The 21,466-nt window shown below is 29.0% G+C and overlaps 1 protein-coding gene across 1 annotated transcript; it reads right to left on the reverse strand.

The window, feature by feature from the left end:
* Positions 1 to 6,085: 6,085 nt before the first annotated feature.
* On the reverse strand, positions 6,086 to 14,488 carry LOC109603495 (protein SCAI). Its single transcript, XM_020019995.2, has 9 exons — positions 14,343 to 14,488; positions 11,823 to 12,005; positions 11,669 to 11,767; positions 9,843 to 10,097; positions 9,554 to 9,787; positions 9,315 to 9,502; positions 9,032 to 9,262; positions 8,804 to 8,974; positions 6,086 to 6,975 (listed from the first exon to the last, which is right to left on the reverse strand). The coding sequence occupies exons 1-9, from the start codon at positions 14,438 to 14,440 to the stop codon at positions 6,731 to 6,733; spliced, it is 1,704 nt and encodes a 567-aa protein (XP_019875554.1). The 5' UTR covers positions 14,441 to 14,488; the 3' UTR covers positions 6,086 to 6,730.
* Positions 14,489 to 21,466: the final 6,978 nt, after the last annotated feature.

The raw sequence follows: 21,466 nt of genomic DNA on the forward strand, positions 1-21,466 counted from the left end.
ATGTGTGTGGCATCATTCTAAAAATGAAAAAATCTTGTTCTTCCATTTAAGTCTACTCTAGTCCGACTTTGTCCACCCTCCACTTTCTACAATAATTCTGTACAAAAATTCACAACCTTCTCTGAACAAATATGTCTCGTGTTATGTAAAATTGTGCGTTTAGATTCTTAAATGTATTCGAATTTGTGTCTAAGCAGAAAACACAATTAATGTAACCCACTGTGTTTAATTAACATGGAAGAAATGTAAAATATTATTGAACATTGAACTTCTATCATTCCCCTTCTTCAGAATTCTAAACCTCAACATTATTCAACTATTGTAGATGTAAATGGAATTAAAGTAAAAATTAATTGTTACAGAAAAATGATAATATTAACGTTTTAGTTTATATTTCAGATTTTGATTTTAGAACTGGCGCATCCACCATTTTACTAAAATTCCTGAAACTGAAGCATACTTCGGTAATTAATATTTAAATGGGGGAAAAATAAAACAAACCATGAAATTCGTGAAACTTGTAATATGTAAATTGAATCGATAATGTGTATTTATAATTTATTACAAGTTATTACAAGAAAATATATTTACAACATAGAAACAAATATAGGTACACATTTTGAATCAATAATCTGACAATATATGATCATTGAAAAATTAAAACATTAACTCATGTATTTAAGAATAATTTCACAATAAACAGTCTTTTGTTGGTATAATTGCGGCTTGAATGGAACTATTTGCTAATGTAGTAATTGTTCAATGACCCCATTGCTTAATAAACTTTGAAACACAAATAAATTAGGTGCGGGTGAGTTTAGGGAAACTATAAAGTAGACAATATTTATATACAGGCACTAAATATTTTTTCTTTTATAGAACATCACATATGTAATTGGAGGATGCCATTTATATATGTATATATATTTTGGTATGTGGAACGTTTGATTATAATTTATTTATCGACTAATTAATTGTAAGTCATACATTGAAAAAATGATGTGAAAGGTTTGTCGGTGACTAGCTAACATTTAAATCATTTTACAGTAAAGGTTTATTAAAATATTTCAAATATGTAATGTAACATTTCAATTATTCACGAATACTTAAAAACTACGACATAAACCAATTTTTCTAACACTATTAAATTGCAGGGGAAACTAGTAACATTCATTTTTATTAAACACGTAACGTGAACATAACGTTTATACGTTATAGTAAAATAATGATTACTATTGTTTGTCCACTCTTACCATAATTTATTTTCATGTCATATACGGTGTTCTATTAAAATATCCATTTTCCTTGTATATATATTTTTATGATGGAATTTGATGAAGGGTAATTCCTTTGCCTTTTACGAGATCTAAAATAACAGCAAAGAAATCACAATTCAGTGTGTTCAAAGAAGTAAAAAATTCAAGATGTTTCACCCACCCATACGTTAAAAAGTAGTCCGGAAATTTCAATCAACTTACAACTATTTAGAAATAGCAAGATAACCGAACTTTAAAACTAATCTTAAAAATATTTTTTTTTGTAAGTTTTATTCGATTCTTTCTTATCAGTTTTCTAGAGAGTTTCTAAAGAATATTATTTTTGTCACTCTTTTTACAGGTTTCAAATTTCGAAACGTTGCAACAAATTTCAGTTATCTTACCGTACAAATGTACACCTATGTGTATGTGTGATTGAAAACAAAAAAACTATAACGAATATGAAATGGCTTGGCAAAACTATTTTTTTATTAATAATTTGAAAATATGTCGCAGCCAGATTTGGAGACACCTTTTTGTGTACACTATAAAGTAGTGAAAAAGTCTGTTGTTGAAGACAAATTGTTTGTAATTTTGTTCCTATTAAATAGCTTCGAACGACTAATGTACACAATTGGTGTTGTCACCAAGTTTTTAACAATTGCACAATAATGTTCTAAAAAATGTCACCTAATAGTTTCAAATAATGAAAAAACAATTTGTTTGCTATTTGGATCGACAAATTTTTGTGCATACATTCGCCATACTTTTGTACTTTCAGATAAAACTCAAAGGGTAACTTTTTAACTTCGTGTCGAGTGATAAAATCAGTATTATGGGAAACCCAATTATCATAAATTGCTTGTTAATTGAAGAAGCATAAGCTCGTATAAACTATTTTAGTATAAATGCTATGCAATAAGAAAGTCAACATTAGTTTACGTACTATGTATATTTTTTCTATATGAATTCAAGTAGAAATAATAAAATTTCAAAATGTAACGACTCAGAAGCAAACTGACGTAAACTGTTTCTTTGGGAGTTACAACTAGAAAACGCTTATTTCTGCCCTTCTTCAGTTTTTTAGGTATAAGAGCACTTGTTTGTTCTAGAAATCAACTTTATTCAACCCTTCTAGATGTACATAAATGAGATTTAAATAAAAAGTTGTTTAAAAATTATATTAAATTTAACTGCTATGGGTGTATATAAAAATTGTTTAAATTCTGAATTATTTACACGTAAATTGTTTACGTTAGCTTACTTCTGCATAAAAATAAAAATTGATAATTGTGCATAAATATAAAATAAACACTTATCCATATAACAAACAAACAAATTATCTAGTCCATATTATCTAATAAAAAATTCTTTTACTTTTTTAAGCAAATTGCTGATGATATAATAGAGTAATTATTATTATTTTTAACCATGATTATATACAATTTTTTGAACAAAATTTATCGGTAAAGTCCGTCGGCCTTATGAACTTTAAAAGTAATCATACATTTCTTTGTTTAATATTATTCATGTTGTGTGTGATTACTTAAACTATATATTATATATATGAACTACTTCAGAAATATAATTTGTCGTTTTTTGTTATTTAATAAGCAGACGACTCTAGTAGTGAACATTTGAATAATATTGTTGTGGTAATTAGAGTTAAAAGAACGTTTGAACACTTTTGACATGTTATGTTAAATAAATTCTACTATAATACAAAATCTACAAATGTGTGTGGCATCATTCTAAAAATGAAAAAATCTTGTTCTTCCATTTAAGTCTACTCTAGTCCGACTTTATCGACCCTCCATTTTCTACAATAATTCTGTACAAAAATTCACAACCTTCTCTGAACAAATATGTCTCGTGTTATGTAAAATTGTGCGTTTAGATCCTTAAATGTATTCGAATTTGTGTCTAAGCAGAAAACAGGCAATTAATGTAACCCACGGTGTTTAATTAACATGGAAGAAATGTAAAATATTATTGAACATTGAGCTTCCATCATTCCCCTTTTTGAACCGGCAATAGAAGTGATTGTAGTAGTTGCCTACTGAATTGATATGTTAAACATTTTCTAATTTTATTATAATTAGTTGTAAACACTCCTTTAATTATAATTAATATTATAATTAACCTCCTCTCTCAAACTAGAGAAAACTAATAAAAATAACGAAGCACTATTGCTAAGGGCCACTCCTGAAGTAGTTATATATAAGATTGTGCCTAATTTTTGCAATAGTATGTCCTAAGTCTAGTCATGCAGTTAAAAATGTTTTTTTTTAAATAGGTTTTTAATACGTATCGTTTGACGTTCACGAAAAGGCGTATTCATCACTGTTGGTCTCAGGTAGAAAAAATTCCAAAATTGTCGTTCCTTTATGTACATACATAATTATATTTACAATAGTTTTTAATTAATATTTAATGGGACTGATTCAGCTTCGACGGATTTTATGTTACAGTTGTAACATTAAGATTATTTTATGTACCAAACGAAACAATGTAAGACACAATGTTGAGCAAAATAATTTTACGAATTTCACCCAAAAACAAAATACTAAACTTTATATTGTTACGCTTTATAATTTAATTTTTTATGTAACTTCATTATTGTTATTATTATTATTATTATTATTATTAGATGCATATTGTAATCGTTCAATTTTACAGTCATCATATTACGTATGTTCTTTTTTATTCCAAAATGAAATGTGTTGTTATGAAATAAAAATACTTTTTACGTTATAAATAAATATTTGTTAAATTTAGTTTTGGCACTGGCCAGATATTAATATTAACTTAATCAAATAAAATAAACGATTTATGAAAAATTATAGAATACAAAATAGTTTTTTTATGAAATAGTTGGAATATTAACAGCTAATACTACTTCTAACTATTAACATTTTAATAACAACATTACTAATATCGTTTTTTATGTCAAATTTGATAAATTAACAGTTAATATTTATTATTATTTAGTTAATTTGTTAATATATTAATAATAAAATTAAATATTAACAATCAGCATTAAATATTAGCTGTTAATATTTCAAATTTAATCAGAAAATATACTATTTTATCAAAATATTACACTAACTGTTAATATTATTCTGAACATTACCATTATAGAAATGGTATTTCATAAACAAAATTTGAAATGTTAACAGCTAATATTTATACCAACTGTCAAAAAAGTTTTCATAAAGAAGCAATATCATCTAATCAAGTTTGATATATTATCTGCCAATATTTGAATAAATTGTTAAAATATTTATAATATTAAATATTAACAATTAATATTAGATGATAGCTGTTAATATTTTAAATTTAATCAGAAAAATTACTATAAAGTGTCACGTCTTGTCTTTGACAAAAGAGGTTATTATTTAATAAATATAGTTTTCATAAAAATGCAGTATTAGTCAATCAAATTTGATATATTAACAGCTAATATTTAAATAAATTTTTAAAATATTCATGGTAATATTAAAAATTCACAATTAGTAATAAATATTAGGTGTTAATATTTCAAATTTAATCTGAAAAAATACATTTTTATCAAAATATTACGCTTATGAATCAATATTAACTGTTAATATTTTAAATTTAATCAGAAAATATACTATTTTATCAAAATATTACACTTATGAAACAATATTTTTATAATTTAACATTATCAAGAGATTTGTATTGCACAGAAAAAGTATTTTAGTATTATTTTATTAGTTATATGTTAATATTAGCTGTTAATATGTTAAAGTTGATCAGATAATATTGTATTTTTGTATAAAAACTTTACTCATAGAATAATTTACCTTTTTGTTAAAAATATTGGATTTTAAAAATATGGCTAGTCATTTATTCATAAAACTGCAATTTATAAATTTAATTATATTATTAAAAAAGGTAATATCCTCTAACCTAAAATAATGAATATTAAATAAACAAGAAATAGTGGGTTTTCAATAATTTAATTGCTAATAATGATTTTATTAATATGTATTGTAAAAAAATAATATTTCATGAATATAATATTTTTCTAACCAAATTTGAAATATAAATAGTTAATATTTAATTAATATCATCATTATTAACAATTAGTTTTATTCAAAATCCATTTTAGCAATTTTACAAAAACAATTACTAGTCATATTTTAAAAGCCCAATTTCTTTGACAAAAATAATGTTCTTATTATATGAACGTAGTTTTTATAAAAAAGCAATATTACCTTATCAAATTTGATGTATTAACAGCTAATAATTAATATACTGTTAAAATATGCCTAACATTATTAAATATTAACTGTTAATTTAGTATTAATTATTATAAAATAATTAGTAGGCGTTCTTTTAAAATCTAATATTTATTTAAAATAAATTTCACAAAATTACTACTTCATAAATGTAATGTTTATAAAAAATTTCTGGCCAAATAACAAATATTAACAGCTAATTTAAAATTGCCTTTTATGAATATCTTTTTTTTAATGAATTAAACTTATTTTTAAATTTATTATTTTTAATGTGAAAAGTATTTTTATTCCATTATATAGTTAATATTTATAAAACAATTTTTTTTGAAGGAAAAAAAAACTGTATGAATTGGTAATTGTAAAATTTCATCATACTATCACAAAGCTTATTTAAGTTACTAATAAATGAACATTTTTTTATAAATTTAAGCTAATTTAAATGATAAAAATTAAGCAAATGACATTATTAATTGTCCAAACTTATTTTAATTAACTTGAGCAATGTTAATAAACTTATTTGTTATAGTGTTGCCGCATTATTTTACAAATCGTTAAAAAATAATTTTTACATAACATGACAAAATGATTATATGAAAATATTGAAATTCTCTATGGACTATGTTTTTTAGTTAGTAGTTAGTATTAGAATTTTTTTCGAGTATCTAATAACGTACTTATTAATATTATTATTTTATCATCGACATTATAAATTGTAATTTACTTATCATGTTGGAACAGACATTTTTGGGGAATTCTTTCGACAAGAAGAAAATAGATTTTATAATACAGAGGATGGTGAGAAGAAAATGGCAATGTTTTAAAATACGTTAAGGTCCAAAGTCGAGATTTTAACGATAAATCGACAAGGGAACGGATTTTGAAAGACGATGTGCTCTGCACTGAGCCATATTATAATATCACCGTATTTAATTTTACTAAAGCTGTCCAAAAATAAGACGACGTGCGGTCATCCTCATTCTTTCCTAATACTGGATAAGTTTTACCACACATTCCAATTAACATGTAAAGTGTCCAAAAAAATTGTAAAGCTCCGACAACGTTATACGCAGGGTGCGCATATGCAAGCAGCAGAAACACTGTGGCGAAGGCTGTCATAGTGAATAGATTCTTCAAACGATTTCCATCCTCATGGGTATGCCCGCCGCCCCACCTAAACCCCACACACGTCCATGAGGAGGAAATCCTTGATCATTCGATCTCGTGGCTCTCCATGAAGTGCGTACGCACTTCCAGGTGGCTCGCCAGCTCCAGCACGTAGCCCTGCAACGACGGGTGCTCGAGCAGTTCCGCCTCCGGCAACGGCGGTTGGCATCTGGGACGGTATTGGCGTCCTCTGAATGCACGGTGCAGGTGCAGCACCACGTCGCAGAAAACGTAACGCAGGAGCAACAGGCGGAGGAAATCGTCGCCGAAGAACTGAATGTATGACGAATCTGCAAAAGTTACACGCTATTAATGAAGTGATTCAATTATTGGACACCAACATGAATCTAAAGTACTAAGTAAATTTGCAGATAACTGGGGAGGAAAACTTTATAAAATTTGTTGTTTTCCTCTGAGGTCTTGCGCATCATCTATTAGCTACTCAGTTATTGAACAATTAACCAGTTCACAATGGCTTTATCTAATATTAGCTTATGTTATGCTATTATTAACTGTAGGAATTTAATTTTAAAATACAGTCAGTGACAAACAAATTGCAACACCAAGAAGGCGGTGTGTGGATTGATAGTCCCCAAAACCGAAGAAGAGTAGGCACCAGACGTCGAAGGGGCACAGATGTAGCTCTAGAACGACGTCTAAGACTTATGGCCTTCAGAGACCGATTTTCGACAACTAGATCTTTGACTGATGAGTGGTTATGAGAACAAGGGCATGAAGTAATTGTCCGAACGGTCTACCTCCGTATAAGGTCATTTGGACTGCAGCATTCTCAGCCCCATCTTTTGCTACCTGTGACCACTGAGCATCGAAAACAACGACTACAGTGGTGTAGAGAATGACAACATTGGAATGTGGAAAGGCATCCAGTCGTCTTCTCTGATGAATCCCAATCCTGCTTGGGTGGACATGATGGTCCAAAAAGACTCAGACGACGTCGGGGAGAAACACGTCAACCTCAGTTTGATGTTGAGCGACATGGTCACCGAACAATGGGCGTTATTGTATGGGGTGCTATTGCTCATGGAAGTAGGTCACCTTTAGTCTTTATTAGAGGCAACACGACAGCGCAACATTATCTTCAGGAATTAGTGGAGCCGAATGTTCTTCATTACCTTAATCGGCCCAAGGATCCAATATTTCAGCAATATAATATTCTAACCCATGTTTCCAGGATTAGTCTAAACTTTTTTGAAGAGACCCATGTGAATCTGATGCCATGGCTAGCCAGATCTCCCGACCTGTCACCCATAGAACATGTTTGGGATATGATGAGCAGAAAGCTATGAAATTTACCCCAACCCTCACGGACTTTGGGGGTTCTAAGACATGAAGTATGGGTAGCTTGGGATACCACACCTCAAGAGGAAATAGATCACCTCACTGAATCAGTGCGAAGACCTGTTGGGGAAGTATTTAGATAACATCGATAGACCAACACATTATTAACTAAATTATTTAAAAAATCTTTGTTTCCAAATTTTAATCGTGGCTTGCTATAACATGTATGTTTTACCAAAAGAATAATAAATTTGAACACCCCCTTCTTGGTGTTTTTTTGTCACTGAGTATATTAGGGGGATGGGAAAGTAATGAGGTTTCTGTGCATGTCGAAATTGTTCATCATTTGTTAGCTCATTGTGTATCTCGAAGGTGTGTCAAAGTCATTTTAAGGTTTTTGTGACTTGTTCACTTCTAATTAAATCAATATTAAACTTTCCATTACTTTTCAGTTCCCCTAATAATTATCAAGCATAAAGTTACATGCGCCTACTTGATTCTACAATGTAACCCCTAATATATGAGTTAATTTTACTTGTTGAAAGGTAATTACTAGAAAGTGTCTAAAGATGCAAAATTTTGGTCTCGATTTAACAAAATTTGTTAATAATATTGATCTAATTAAGTGTCTATCTATTTTTCTAAAGAGAATGTTGTCAATAGTTGCTCCGTTATGGTGTCCAAATACTACCTGCCCTGTCAGTCAACCTAAAAATCAAATTAACTCGTTGCTGTTGAATTAGCCACTGTACCCTGGTCGCGTACACCACCGATCCTAGGGACACAATACTAAATCCAACATACCTTCATCATACTCACCGACTCTGGATCTGGCGAACAGCCTCGAAGCCTCGGTGACGAAACGGTCGACGAAACTCTGGCAACGTTCCCAGTGGTGGAACGGTATGCTGGTCAGGTTGCAGCAGTAACAGAAGGCGGTCAGCGGTGAGTGCAGGAACAGGGTGAAAAGTGAACCGTTGTGCTGTTGATCTGCACACAAAACATTAGTACTCAAACTCAAAATAAACGTCTTTATGTAACAGTTACCTAGAAAAGCTGGAGGAGTGTCCTGCGGTGACATGAGAGTGACTAGCGGTTGACCAAAGTATCGGGGAATGTGTTGGAAAACGAAACTGTTGTCCGAATCGACAATAACGAACAAAGGTCTCCTCGTGAACGGATACAGATCACCAGGATAAAGGCAGTGAGCTTCTTTTTGTTTCTTGTGTTCTCCATCTCGTTTACTGCTTGTCAGAACACCACCCAAATCATAACCCACTACAATTAAAGTTTAAATACATGTAAGACAACTTCTGCAGTCTTTACTTACTATCTTCTGGATGTTTTGTAGTAGAGAAACAACCATCAGCAGACAGATATAATAGTAAAGCACCATTTGTAGGTAGTTCCTTGAATCCGCTGGCCAAGAACACAAGAACTTGACTAAGAGTAGGTTTGTACAAAAGATATTTGTGAGGATTTTCTCGTCTTCCTGGCCGATCGCCGTTCTCCAAATAACTAAAACTAAACGGTGATTCAAGTGTCAACACGTGCTCATTAAAGTGGTACCCTTTCTGACTAGGAACTCCGTAAGGAACTCTTCCGGGTGCCGGCGATGCGTCGTAGATGTGATTATAATCTTCCTGCGGTTCCCGTTCCAGGGTCTGAATCATTCTGAACATGTCCATCGTGAGTTCCGAGAACTTGACTTGCTCAGAAGTACTACCTACGATTAGAATTTCTTGCAAAGTTAAGTTCATGTACTGTGACTTCTCTACTGGCGGTGTTGTGAGCGGACTTAATCTAAAACACGTGGCCGTTAGGTAAGTCAACAAACTGGCACAACTTAACTTAGTACCTGTGTGATAGAACAATAGGATTCGTATCTGGATGTAACACAGACACCAAGGAGTCGGACGTTATGAAACCCTTGATTTCTTCCAGAACTAGACTCCATTCGATTTGGTCGTCGGGTTCGTAGGTGCTCGTATAATCTGCGATATGTCTGTCCAATTCTGTTATCAAGTCCCTCACCAATTTCATTCGACGCAGAAGAAGACAAACTACTATGAAACGTGCGTAGTATCTTAGTTTCTTCACCATCAACTCCGATCTAAAGAATTATCATTGGTTTTGTTAATATTATTAGGACCTTGAATAAGTTCTCGCTGTTTCTTCGAAAATGGCAGTAGCAGTACTCAGTGCAAGGAATTTCGAATGGTAACGCACCTGCAAGGAAGTACTGTGTCTAACCTTAAATTTTACTCTATGATAGTTCACTTTAGTGTCAACGAAGTAATTTTTTATTGGTTCTATTCAAAAGAAGCAGCTGAAGCACACAAAATTATTGAGGTGACAATGCTCTGTCTGATGCGACATACGGAGACTGGTTTCGACGCTTCAAAAATAATGATTTTGAACTTGAGGATAAAGAACGTTCTAGGGCACCAAAAAAAGTTGAATACAAAGAATTGGAGGACTTATTTGATCAAAACCAATGTCAAACTCTGACAGAACTTGATACAATAGTTTCAAAATGTTTCAAAGTGTTAGAAATGATCTAGAAACGAGGACATTGGGTGCCATGTGATTTGAAGCTGAGAAACGTCAAACAGAGTTTTCTCACGTATGAACTACTGCTTCAAGGGCAGAAAAGAGAAGGTTTTCTGCACCACATGGTGACTGGTGATGAAAAGTGGATTCACTACGATTATCCAAAATATAAAATCGTGGAGTAATCCCGGACATGCTTCAACATCATCCCCAAAACCAAATATTCATGGTTCGAACCTTCTTCCCTGCCTTTGGTAGGATCTGCAGGATCTAATTTATTAAAGCTTCTCAAACCGAATGAGACTATCTACTGGAGATGGCTATTGTCTTCAATTAATGCATTTGAGTTGAGCTATAAAAGGAAAATGGCCCCTATACGAATAGAGACACGACAAAGTGCCCTCATGTTGCAAAACCAATGAAAACCTGTCTGAAAACGCTTCAATGAGAAGTTTTACTCCACGAGCAGTGTTCACCAGACATAGCCCCTTTCCATTTACATCTATTCTATTAGATGGCCCATGGTCTGGCTGAGCAACATCATTACGAAGATACAAAATAATGGATGGATTCTTGGAAAGCCTCAAAAGACGTATGGTTTTTCCGACGAAGGATTCATATGGTGACGAAAGATAGAAGAAAGTTGTGGCTAGTGATGAACAATACTTTGAGTGAAATATGTTTGTCCCTTAAATAAAGTTTTTATGTTGTAAAAGAAACAGCGAGAACTTATTCAAGGTCCTAATATAATAGTCTGTAAAAGTCAAGTCTTCGGTGATGCGAAGTCTTTGATTCCCAAATAATAAACTAATCACAATGAGATGGGTATCACTTCAAAAAGTCTTTGTACGAGGAGTGGTCAGTCTCTAAGGAGTATTATATGGTTCCACAATCTGTGAATAGCTGACTTGTTTGGAGGAGCCACGTACCTCTGCCATCAACCTTCTTGCAGAAGTACAAAGGCCCTAACAACTTCATCTCGATTGAGATGTCTTCTTTGTACAAGAGGTCTTCCAAGTGCATCGTTGTTCATGACACATCAAAGTGAAGGCGACCAATAATTAGTTAATTATTATTAATTTTAATACCTATTTCATTGTGACTAGATTAGTTTGACCACCCATGTCTTACCTATCTTCTTTTGCAGCCCTCGAATAGTACGCACGTCCTCTAATAGCTGAATAAAACGAGTATGCTTCATTTAAGTAATTTGTTTCGCTGGTTCTCAAACTGCAACAAAGTTAATTTGTTTATTTCATTTGATTTTATTGCCAGATTTACTTACTAATAATGATAATATAGTTGTCCAATTTTAGATGCGATTTCACCAATCTGCCACCTCTTCAGTCCGTATTTTGTATCTAAAATTTGACGGTGCTGCTGTTGAAATTTCCATAGTTTTGTGTAAATGTCGAAAGTCCTTCCGAAATACGCCTGCCATTGTTTGTGTCCGTACTGAGGCAAATCCCTGAAAATTTACATCAAAATTTTATTACATTTTAATTAATTAATTAATTTTTATAATGAAGTTTTAATAACATACATAGTTTCCTTGTTATGGCCCATTTCCATTTCCAATTATCTGGCTAACGAATTATTATTTGTTTTAGTATAATTTTCAGTTTTTGAAACAATTTTTATTTTGTAATTTGAGACAAAAAATAAACCTTTATTAAATGTCTGTGATGGAACTGTATTAAAAATAAAAATAAGTAAATGCTATTTGTTGGTTCTAGAAGTGTTTTAATGTATAAATCCTGCGCACAAGTTAATTATTTTATGATGCTTTGCTGCGCAATCAGTCAATTATAGTATAAGTTACACAATAGTATAGTATTTTTATAAAAATAGACAATAGACAACTCTTTAATGAAATATCTAATACCCATTTGGGCCAATTTAAATAGAAGATAAGCCTATTTAAATATTAAATTTTTTAGAATAATTATTAAGACCTTGAATAAGTTCTCGCTGTTTCTTTTATACAATGAAATCTCTGTTTAAAACATATATAATACTCATTTGGGCCATTTTAAATAGAAGATAAGCCTATTTAAATGTTAATTTTTTTATTATTAGTTTATTTAGAATAATTTTTTAGGGCTTGAATAAGTTCTCGCTGTTTCTTTCACAAAATATTTAAAATATAAGGATAAAAAATATTTCATTCAAAATATTGCCCACCACTAGCCACTACTTTCTTCTATCTTTCTGGCAGCATATAATTTCCTTGTCTGAAAAACCTTGTCTTTTGAAGCTATGCAGGACTCCATTCTTTTGTATCTTCATAAGAATGGAAGCACTGCTCAGCCAGGTCATGGACCATCGAATGGAATAGATGTAAATGGAAAGGGGCCGTGACTGGTGAATACTGCTCGTGGAGTGGAACTTCTCATTGAAGTGTTTCCAGACAGGTTTTCACTGGTTTTGCCACATGAGGACACTTTGACGTGTCTCTATTCGTATAGAGGCCATTTTTCTTTTATGGCTAGACTCAAACGCATCAATTGAAGACAATAGTCATCTCCAGTAGATAGTCTCATTCGGTTTGAGCAGCTTTAATAAATTAGACCTTGCAGGTCCTACCAAATACAGGGAAGAAGCTTCAAACCATGAATATTTGGTTTTGGGGATGATGTTGATGCTGTCCGGGATTACTCCACGATTCTACATTTTGGATAATCGTAGTCTATCCACTTTTCACCACCAGTCGCCATATAGTACAGAAAACCTTCCCTTTTCTGTCGTTAAGGCAGTGGTTCACACGTGAGAAGACTCCTTTTGACGTTTCTCAGCTTCAAATCATATGTCCTTGCTTCTGGATCATTCCTAACACTTTAAATGTTTTGAAACTGTTGACTCATCTACTTCCAATGTTCTTCCAGTCTGTCATCGGTTTTGATCAAGGATTTCCTCCAATTAATTGTCTTCAAATTTCTTCGTTCTTTATCCTCAAGTTCAAAATCATTATTTTTGAAGCGTCGAAACCAGTCTCTGCATGTCGTATCAAATAGAGCATTGTCACCTCAATAATTCTGTGTGTTTCAGCTGCTTCTTTTGAATAAAATAGTGTAATAAAATTTCCCATAAATACATTTTATTTGGGACCAAAGTAGACATTTTTAGAACTAATAAAAAATTACTTTGTTGGCACTAAAGTGAACTATCATAGAGTGCAATTTAGGTACAGTACTTCCTTGCAGGTACGTTACCATTCAAAATTCCATGCAGTGAGTACTGTTACTGCCAGTTTTGAAGAAACAGCGAGAACTTATTCAAGGTCCTAATAATTAAGATATGTAATTGAAAAAAATTAATTGTAATTATTGTTATTTAATTTAGTTGTCAAATATAACATTAAATTTATTAAAACTGGATTAAAACATAAAGTACACCATGAAAAAATCATACACAGTTGTAAAATATACATTTTCCAATTAATTAATGTTAGTTTAATGAACAAAGAATATGACTGATGAAATGTTAAAAACTATGTATAAAAATTGGATCCAAACATAAATGTAAAATGTAAATTGGTGTAAAATTAGGAAAATGAACATTTTACAAATTTATGAAATGATCAAATCTCACACACTGAAACGTGCTGGCACATATTAGATATTACACGTAATACCCAATGGGAAACGTTTATGATTCATTTTCGCGGTACCCTAATGTTTCCCATAGATCAACCCTCAGGAAACGGTGCCGCAGAGAGCACCCCCGACGAACCCATTAAAACTGGCGACGCACAAACGCAAAACGAACGTGCACAAAGTGTGCTCAAAAGACACCGACCACTCACCTTAACCCGTTGAACAGTTGTTTGGATTTTTCCAGCAAGTGACAGAATTCCGTGACGATCTTCCTTTCGTGATCGTCCATATTCGCCATTCCGACCATTTTACGTTCCTTTCAGAGCGGCATCGTTCCTATTTCATCTGTATTTTGTTGTTGAGGCCAAAAGTGACGGCTTTCGTCGAAAAATCGAACAGCAGACATCGTTACGACGCGAGCGCCGCGACGTCCTCGACGATGGCACAGTAATGCCAACGCCTCCCCTCGAAACTTCCGACGCTCGCTTGGCCGTGGGTAGGTTTCGTTTTTCACGCGACCGAGTGCGGGGGTTGAATTCGATAGTGGCTGGTGGGTGTCACGGTCAAATGCGGGGATGTTTGCTTTGAACATACAGAGTTCTATTTTCATTGTTTCGCAACTGTTTCATGGAAATTATGCGGTTGACCTTTAAGCTTCGTAAATAAACAAAATGCCTGTTAATGCAAATTGATTGGGACAGGCAATGTGTAACTTGTTATAATTAACTGATTGATGTGAATAATGTGAATTAATCAAGCGGCAGATTCTGCGTGGTGTATCTTAAAATTGACTGATGAACTTTATGTGGTAGTTGGTAAACTCTTTAATAAAATATACCATTCAATTAAATTTGAAAGAGAAACACTGCTTTAGCTGAAGAAGAATGATGAAACTTGCTAAAGAAATATTTAGATAAAAACGGTTCACAATGTTGAAGATGAAAGAGAAAGAATAAAGTCAACTCTATAGAAATTTTTAGCTACAACAGACAGTATTCATGTAACACTAAAAGAATCTACTTTTAAATAACTGGTGATGATTCAATGAGAAGAGATACCGATGACGGTACTTATGTGTCTCATACTTTGTTGTACAGATTCAAAAAGCATTATGGTGATAATGCAACGGTAGAATTTTGTTATGAAATGAAAATTCTTAGACTTGTCCGTGACTTAAGACCTGAATAAATATGTAATGGGAATGAAATTGAACTTTATTTTTAAATTTTAAAGTAGATTTTAATAAGGAAGAAGAAGGACTGTGTATGGTTGAGCTTAAAGTTTCCAGAATAGGAACATCTAAACATCCAAGGAGGTTTAAACATTTACCATCTGACTAATACAATTAAAAAAAACTGTTAAAGCATGTCTTCTTCAAGTTTTCATTGATATGAGAAACAACTAGCTTCCAAACAAACCTATAATACATTTGAAAAACTGACCAGCTTCTTCTATTGCAGAGAAGTTAAATGTGTTGGCAACAAACTTTGATATGTTCTCTTCCCACTGTTATATTCCTTGTTCAACAAATAGATAAGAAGTTATAGAGGTCGTGAAGAAGATTTATGGTACTGCTAGACTCTGGAAATGCTTTTATTTAGTTTCGGAAGTCCATTAATTTAAAGAATACATTAAAAAAGATTTTGATAATATAATAAGAAAATGTTGATTTATAAAATTAATATATTATAACTATTACCTTAAGAAGAACAGGATTTAAAAAAATGTTGAAATAGAAGATACTTGATGTTCATGCCCCAAAAGAGCATATCAACAAGTTAACTAATGTACGAATGTAAAAAATGAAAATAAGAAAAACAGATTTTTAGATTAAGTAAATAATTACTTTAGGTATTTACCTAGAGTAATTATTACTTTACTTATATACATACAGAATATTTTATTATAAACATAAATTTTTTAAAAAATTAATTATGTTGATATTATATATAATATCAACATTAAATTTTCAGATTTAAAATTAACGAAATTTTAATTTTTTATTATATTACAAAATATTATATTTCTACATATTAATATTTTTGGTAAATTTAGGAATAATTTATTAATAATTCATAAATTTTTACTATATTTTTTTGCGTATAAATAATATTAATTTTATTACACTATTTGTAGGATTCTATTTAACATTTTATTAATTACTTTGTTATATATAAATATTTTCTAGTAAATTACTATAATATTTGTAGTTTGAAGATTTTATAATAAAAAATGCAAAGAAAAGAAATTATATTAATTTTTAAATTAATTAAAATAAATATTTATAAATGAAAGGTCAAAAATTAATTACTTATAAATTTCATAATTCATAATTTTTTACTATATTATAATATAAATATATTTTTGTACATTAGTATTTTTAGTAAATTTTAAAAATATTTTATTAATTAATTATAATTTATGTTACTTGGACATGTAACATTTTATTTATTATTTTTTTACATATAAATATTTTCTAGTAAATTACTATAATATTTGTAATTTGAAAACTTTTGATTAAAAATGGAAACAAAAGGAATTATATTAATTTTTATAACAATTAAAATATCATTATACATATAAAAATGGTTCAAAATTAATTACTTTTAATTTATAAATTTCTTAATTTATAATTTTTTACTATATTAAAATATATTATCTTTTTGCATATTTACATTTTTAATAGTATTTTGTTAATTAATTATAATTTATGCAATTTGAAGATTTAATAATTAGAATTGGAAAGAAAAGGAGTTATATTAACTTTTATAGAATTAAAAAATTATCATATTTATAAAAAAGGTTTAAAATTAATTAATTAATAATATTTTTTATTTGATAAATTAAAGATTCATAATTTTTAATATATTATTTTACATATTAATATTTTTAGTAAATTTTATAAATATTTTATTACACAATTTTTAAATTTCTAATTAATAATTTATTAATATTAATTTTTTAATATTTTATTAATTTATTATGATTTATCTAACTTAGAGATTTGAGACTTAAAATTAATTATATTTATAAAAAAGTATTCAAAAATAATTAATTAATAAGATTATTAATAGTTCATAATTTTACGATATTATTTTGCATATTAATTTTTTTAATCAACTATAATAAATATTTTATATAACAAAGTTATTTTTTTACTTTTGTACATATAAATATTAGAAAAGGAATTATATTAATTTTTAAAACAATTGAAAAATGATATATATATATATATATATATATATATATATATATATATATATATATATATATATATATATATATTAAAATATATTATATTTTTGCATATTAATATTTTTAGTAAATTTTATAAATATTTTATTAATTAATTTTAATTTATGTAACTTGGAAATTTAATAATTAAAAATGGAAATAAAAGGAGTTACAATAATTTTTATAGAATTAAAAAATTATTATATCTATAAATTAAAATTCGAAAGTTAAATTAAATTAAATAATCATTATTTTTTATTTTATAAATTTTTTAATTAATTTTAATAATTTTTTACTGTATTAATATAATAATTAATGCATTATATTTTTGCCTATTAATATTTTTAATAAATTTTATACACAGTTTATTAAATAATTGTTAATTTTCTAGTAAATTAGTAATTTATTATATTTTTTTCAATTTGGAGGTTTTTTAGGCCAAATAAAAAAATAATATATTTCTAAAAGCTACATTCACTTCTAGTGTAGTAAATAACTTTTAAAAATTAAATAGTTTAAACATTCAAAATGTTAAAAATTGAAACATTTTATAAAATTTTAAACATTTCCAATCGTAGATATATAAAAATAAAAATATTTTTTTAATTGAAAGAGTATCTTTTTAAAAAGATTAGCCCTCTGTCGAGGGTAACTGAATTCATTAAAAAAAATCAATAACTTGCCCTTACTGAAGGGCAGTATAAATGAAATGAAAACTGTAATTTATTATGCATTATATAATATTAATTTATTATTTAATATTAATATTTTAGCAATTATAGAATTTTAGTTTATTATTTATTATTAATATTTTAGTAATACATTTTTTATCAAATTATAAAATAAGTAAAAAAATTTATACACAAGTAATGTAATACGGTAATGATTAAATTATTATAATTTTTCTAATTTGGAAATTTAATAATTACAAATGGAAAGAAATGAATTATATTAATTTTTGGAGCATCTAAAGATATTATATTTAGACATGTAAATTAATTTTTGAAAATTAAATAATTTAAAAAATTTAAAATCTTAAACAATTTTAATATTTTAGGCATTTTCAATTGTAGAATTTATATAAAAATATTTTCTTAAATAAAAAAATACATTTTTAAAATGACCAGCCCTCTATTGAGGGAAATCGCATTTATTAAAGAAAATCAATAACTCACCCTTACCGAAGGACAGTAAAAATGAAATGAAAACTGTAATTTATTATGTATTATATATTAATATTTTTGTAATAAATAATTTTATAAAAAAATATATATTAATCTTAATAAGTAATTATTTATATGGTAATGAGTAAATTATTTTAATTTTTCTAATTTAGATATTTAATAATTAAAAATGGAAAGAAAGGAATTATATTAATTTTTGGACCAATTAAAAAATTGTATATTTTTAAAAAACGTGTAATAAATTAATATTTAAAAATTAAATAAAAAATTAAAATTTTAAACAGTTTATAATGTTTTGGAAAATATCAGTTGTAGAATGTATATAAAATTATTTTCTTATATGAAAGAATGATTAGCAAGCCCTCTGTCGATGTTAACTGAATTTATTAAAAAAATCAATAACTTACCCTCACTGAAGGGCAGTATGAAATGAAAACTGTAATTTATTATGTATTATTTGTTGTTGTTTTATTATAAATATTACAACAATAAATAATTTTGTATAAAATATATATTAATAAAAACAAACAACAGTAAAGTAAAAAATAATAATCTATATGATAATTTGTTAATTTATATATATATATATATATATATATATATATATATATATATATATATATATAAAAACTAATGTAATTACTACAATATTAATTCTAAATATTTATTAAAACAAAATAAATTAATACGTGACAGCAAACAACATAACTGAAGCAAAAAATCGATAAGTTATCCTGTAGTAGTAGGGTGAATTTAATGGGGTGAGCGAAAACTGTAATACACGTGTGGTTAGTTGGACCAACTAAGGAAGGTCACTGTATTTATGTTTTCTTTATGAAACTGCGATCAATTTATATTAATTCTTTATTATAATATAATTATTTATTTAATTCTGTACATTTTAATTTAATATTAATACAAATAATTTATATAAAATAATATTTTACAAGTATAATAAATAAATATAATATAATATATATATATATATATATATATATATATATATATATATATATATATATATATATATATATATATATAGTACGAGTAATCAAAATTTTTGAGGAATAATTAGTGTTGATTCTTTTAAAAATTATTTAATGTAGAGTAAAAAATAGTAATGTCAAATTATTTAGGGGACACCTATTTTTAAATTATTGCAGTAAAACCAAAAAAACTAATGTGAAATTATAATCAATTAATAAAAACAAGTGTTTTTTATTAATTAAATAAAAAATATTTTGTAAAATGATGTTACAACCCCTTCAAAAATTAAAATAATAACATCCACCAAATATCCAAATATTCATTTTTATGTTATTTATAATAATTATGCCATATTCGTTTATTTTTATTAAAAACTAATCCGGACGTAGCTCCTCGGTTGTTTACGACCTCCCTAAATCCATTTGGTGCACTCAACATTAGGCTATTGAGTAAGTTTTGGTCCAAAATTCGTCACACCTTCTGTATCACCAAAATTAGCTGCTGATGGTCTCCATAATGGTTTTGGCGATTCAAAAGTCTTCTTTTCATAGCATCCCATAATTTTTCTATTGGATTAAAGTCTGGAGAGTTTGCTGGCCAAAATAATTTCCCAATTAATGTTAAAATAGTAATTTGTTCTGTATATGAATTTAATTAAAGTGAAAATTCGTTAGAGAAAAAAATTTTATAAGTAAATTACGTGTAAAAATAATTAGAAAACTTAAATTTTGGGAGCCCCAAATAAGATGGTGTGATGGTGTTGTGCAGATACTTTTAGGGAACGAAAACAAAACCGAGAATTATCTCAGTGCATTTTATGGAACGGCGAAAATATTTTAGAAGAGACCGTGTTTGATACACAGTTATAGACTCCGGGTGTAGCTTGGTGGTGGCAACCAGTGCGTGGAGCGTCAGTCAATTGTCATCGCACCGGAACTTGCATTGTGCACTCCTCTGCCGGAAACGGCCGCCATGCAGCCAGGATTCAAATACTAAATCCTCTCCTCCTGCCAAGGATATAATGCCTCCTATGCCTATAACTTACGTCTTTTGATACCTATCCCCCTCATCTCTTGTCGAGATACGACCCTGCGTAGCCATGCGGCGATATTAATTGGGGATGGGTTTTGCATAGGGAAGTTTATGTATGTTTATATGTATATTATTATATTTTATTTATGTAAATTATATGGCAATAAAGGGACTTATTATTAATATTATTCATTCTGTTATTGAGCAGTAGAAACACCCTTAAAACAAAACTATTTTCAAACCAAACAATGCCTGGGCGACCCTTAAAATTAAAATTACATTTAAGGTCCTTATGTATCACATTCTTGAGCACCCCCTTAATTAAAAGGGCCATTATCAGTGCACGCGGCTAATTAAGTGACACTTTCTGCGTCTGCTTAATTACATTCTCTCATTTAGCTGGGGTGGTTGAAAACGGTTACCACTTATACCTACAAATGTGTTTTAATTATTTAATCTGATTTTATGCTGATTGTGAGTTTAAGACAACGAAATAATATATTTTCCAAAAATTAGCATACATAGATCACGATATGTTGTGCCATTGGAATATATTACGGTGTCCGAATGAATGTTCGTAGAGAAAATGTGTCCCGAAAGAAAAGAAATGTTTGATCTATGGTTTCCTCAATCGGTTTGTTTGTTGCGGCCATATCGTCAAACGGAAACGCAAAGTCAGTAGTGTTGTCGCATATATTTGTTATAGGAAATTAGCTTAGTGAATAACAAGCAAGACGCATGTTTCTATATCCTGGTTGACCCTTGTAAGACATGGTCAACTGATTGAATATCTAATTTTGTATGTTTTCAATTATCGGTTTAGATTTTATGGGGTTGTAAGGGTTGACTTACTATACCTATCATCAAATACGGCAGCTAAAATGGCTGACCATGTT

This window comes from Aethina tumida, chromosome 2, assembly GCF_024364675.1.
Source record: "Aethina tumida isolate Nest 87 chromosome 2, icAetTumi1.1, whole genome shotgun sequence".
In the NCBI taxonomy this organism is placed as follows: domain Eukaryota; kingdom Metazoa; phylum Arthropoda; class Insecta; order Coleoptera; family Nitidulidae; genus Aethina; species Aethina tumida.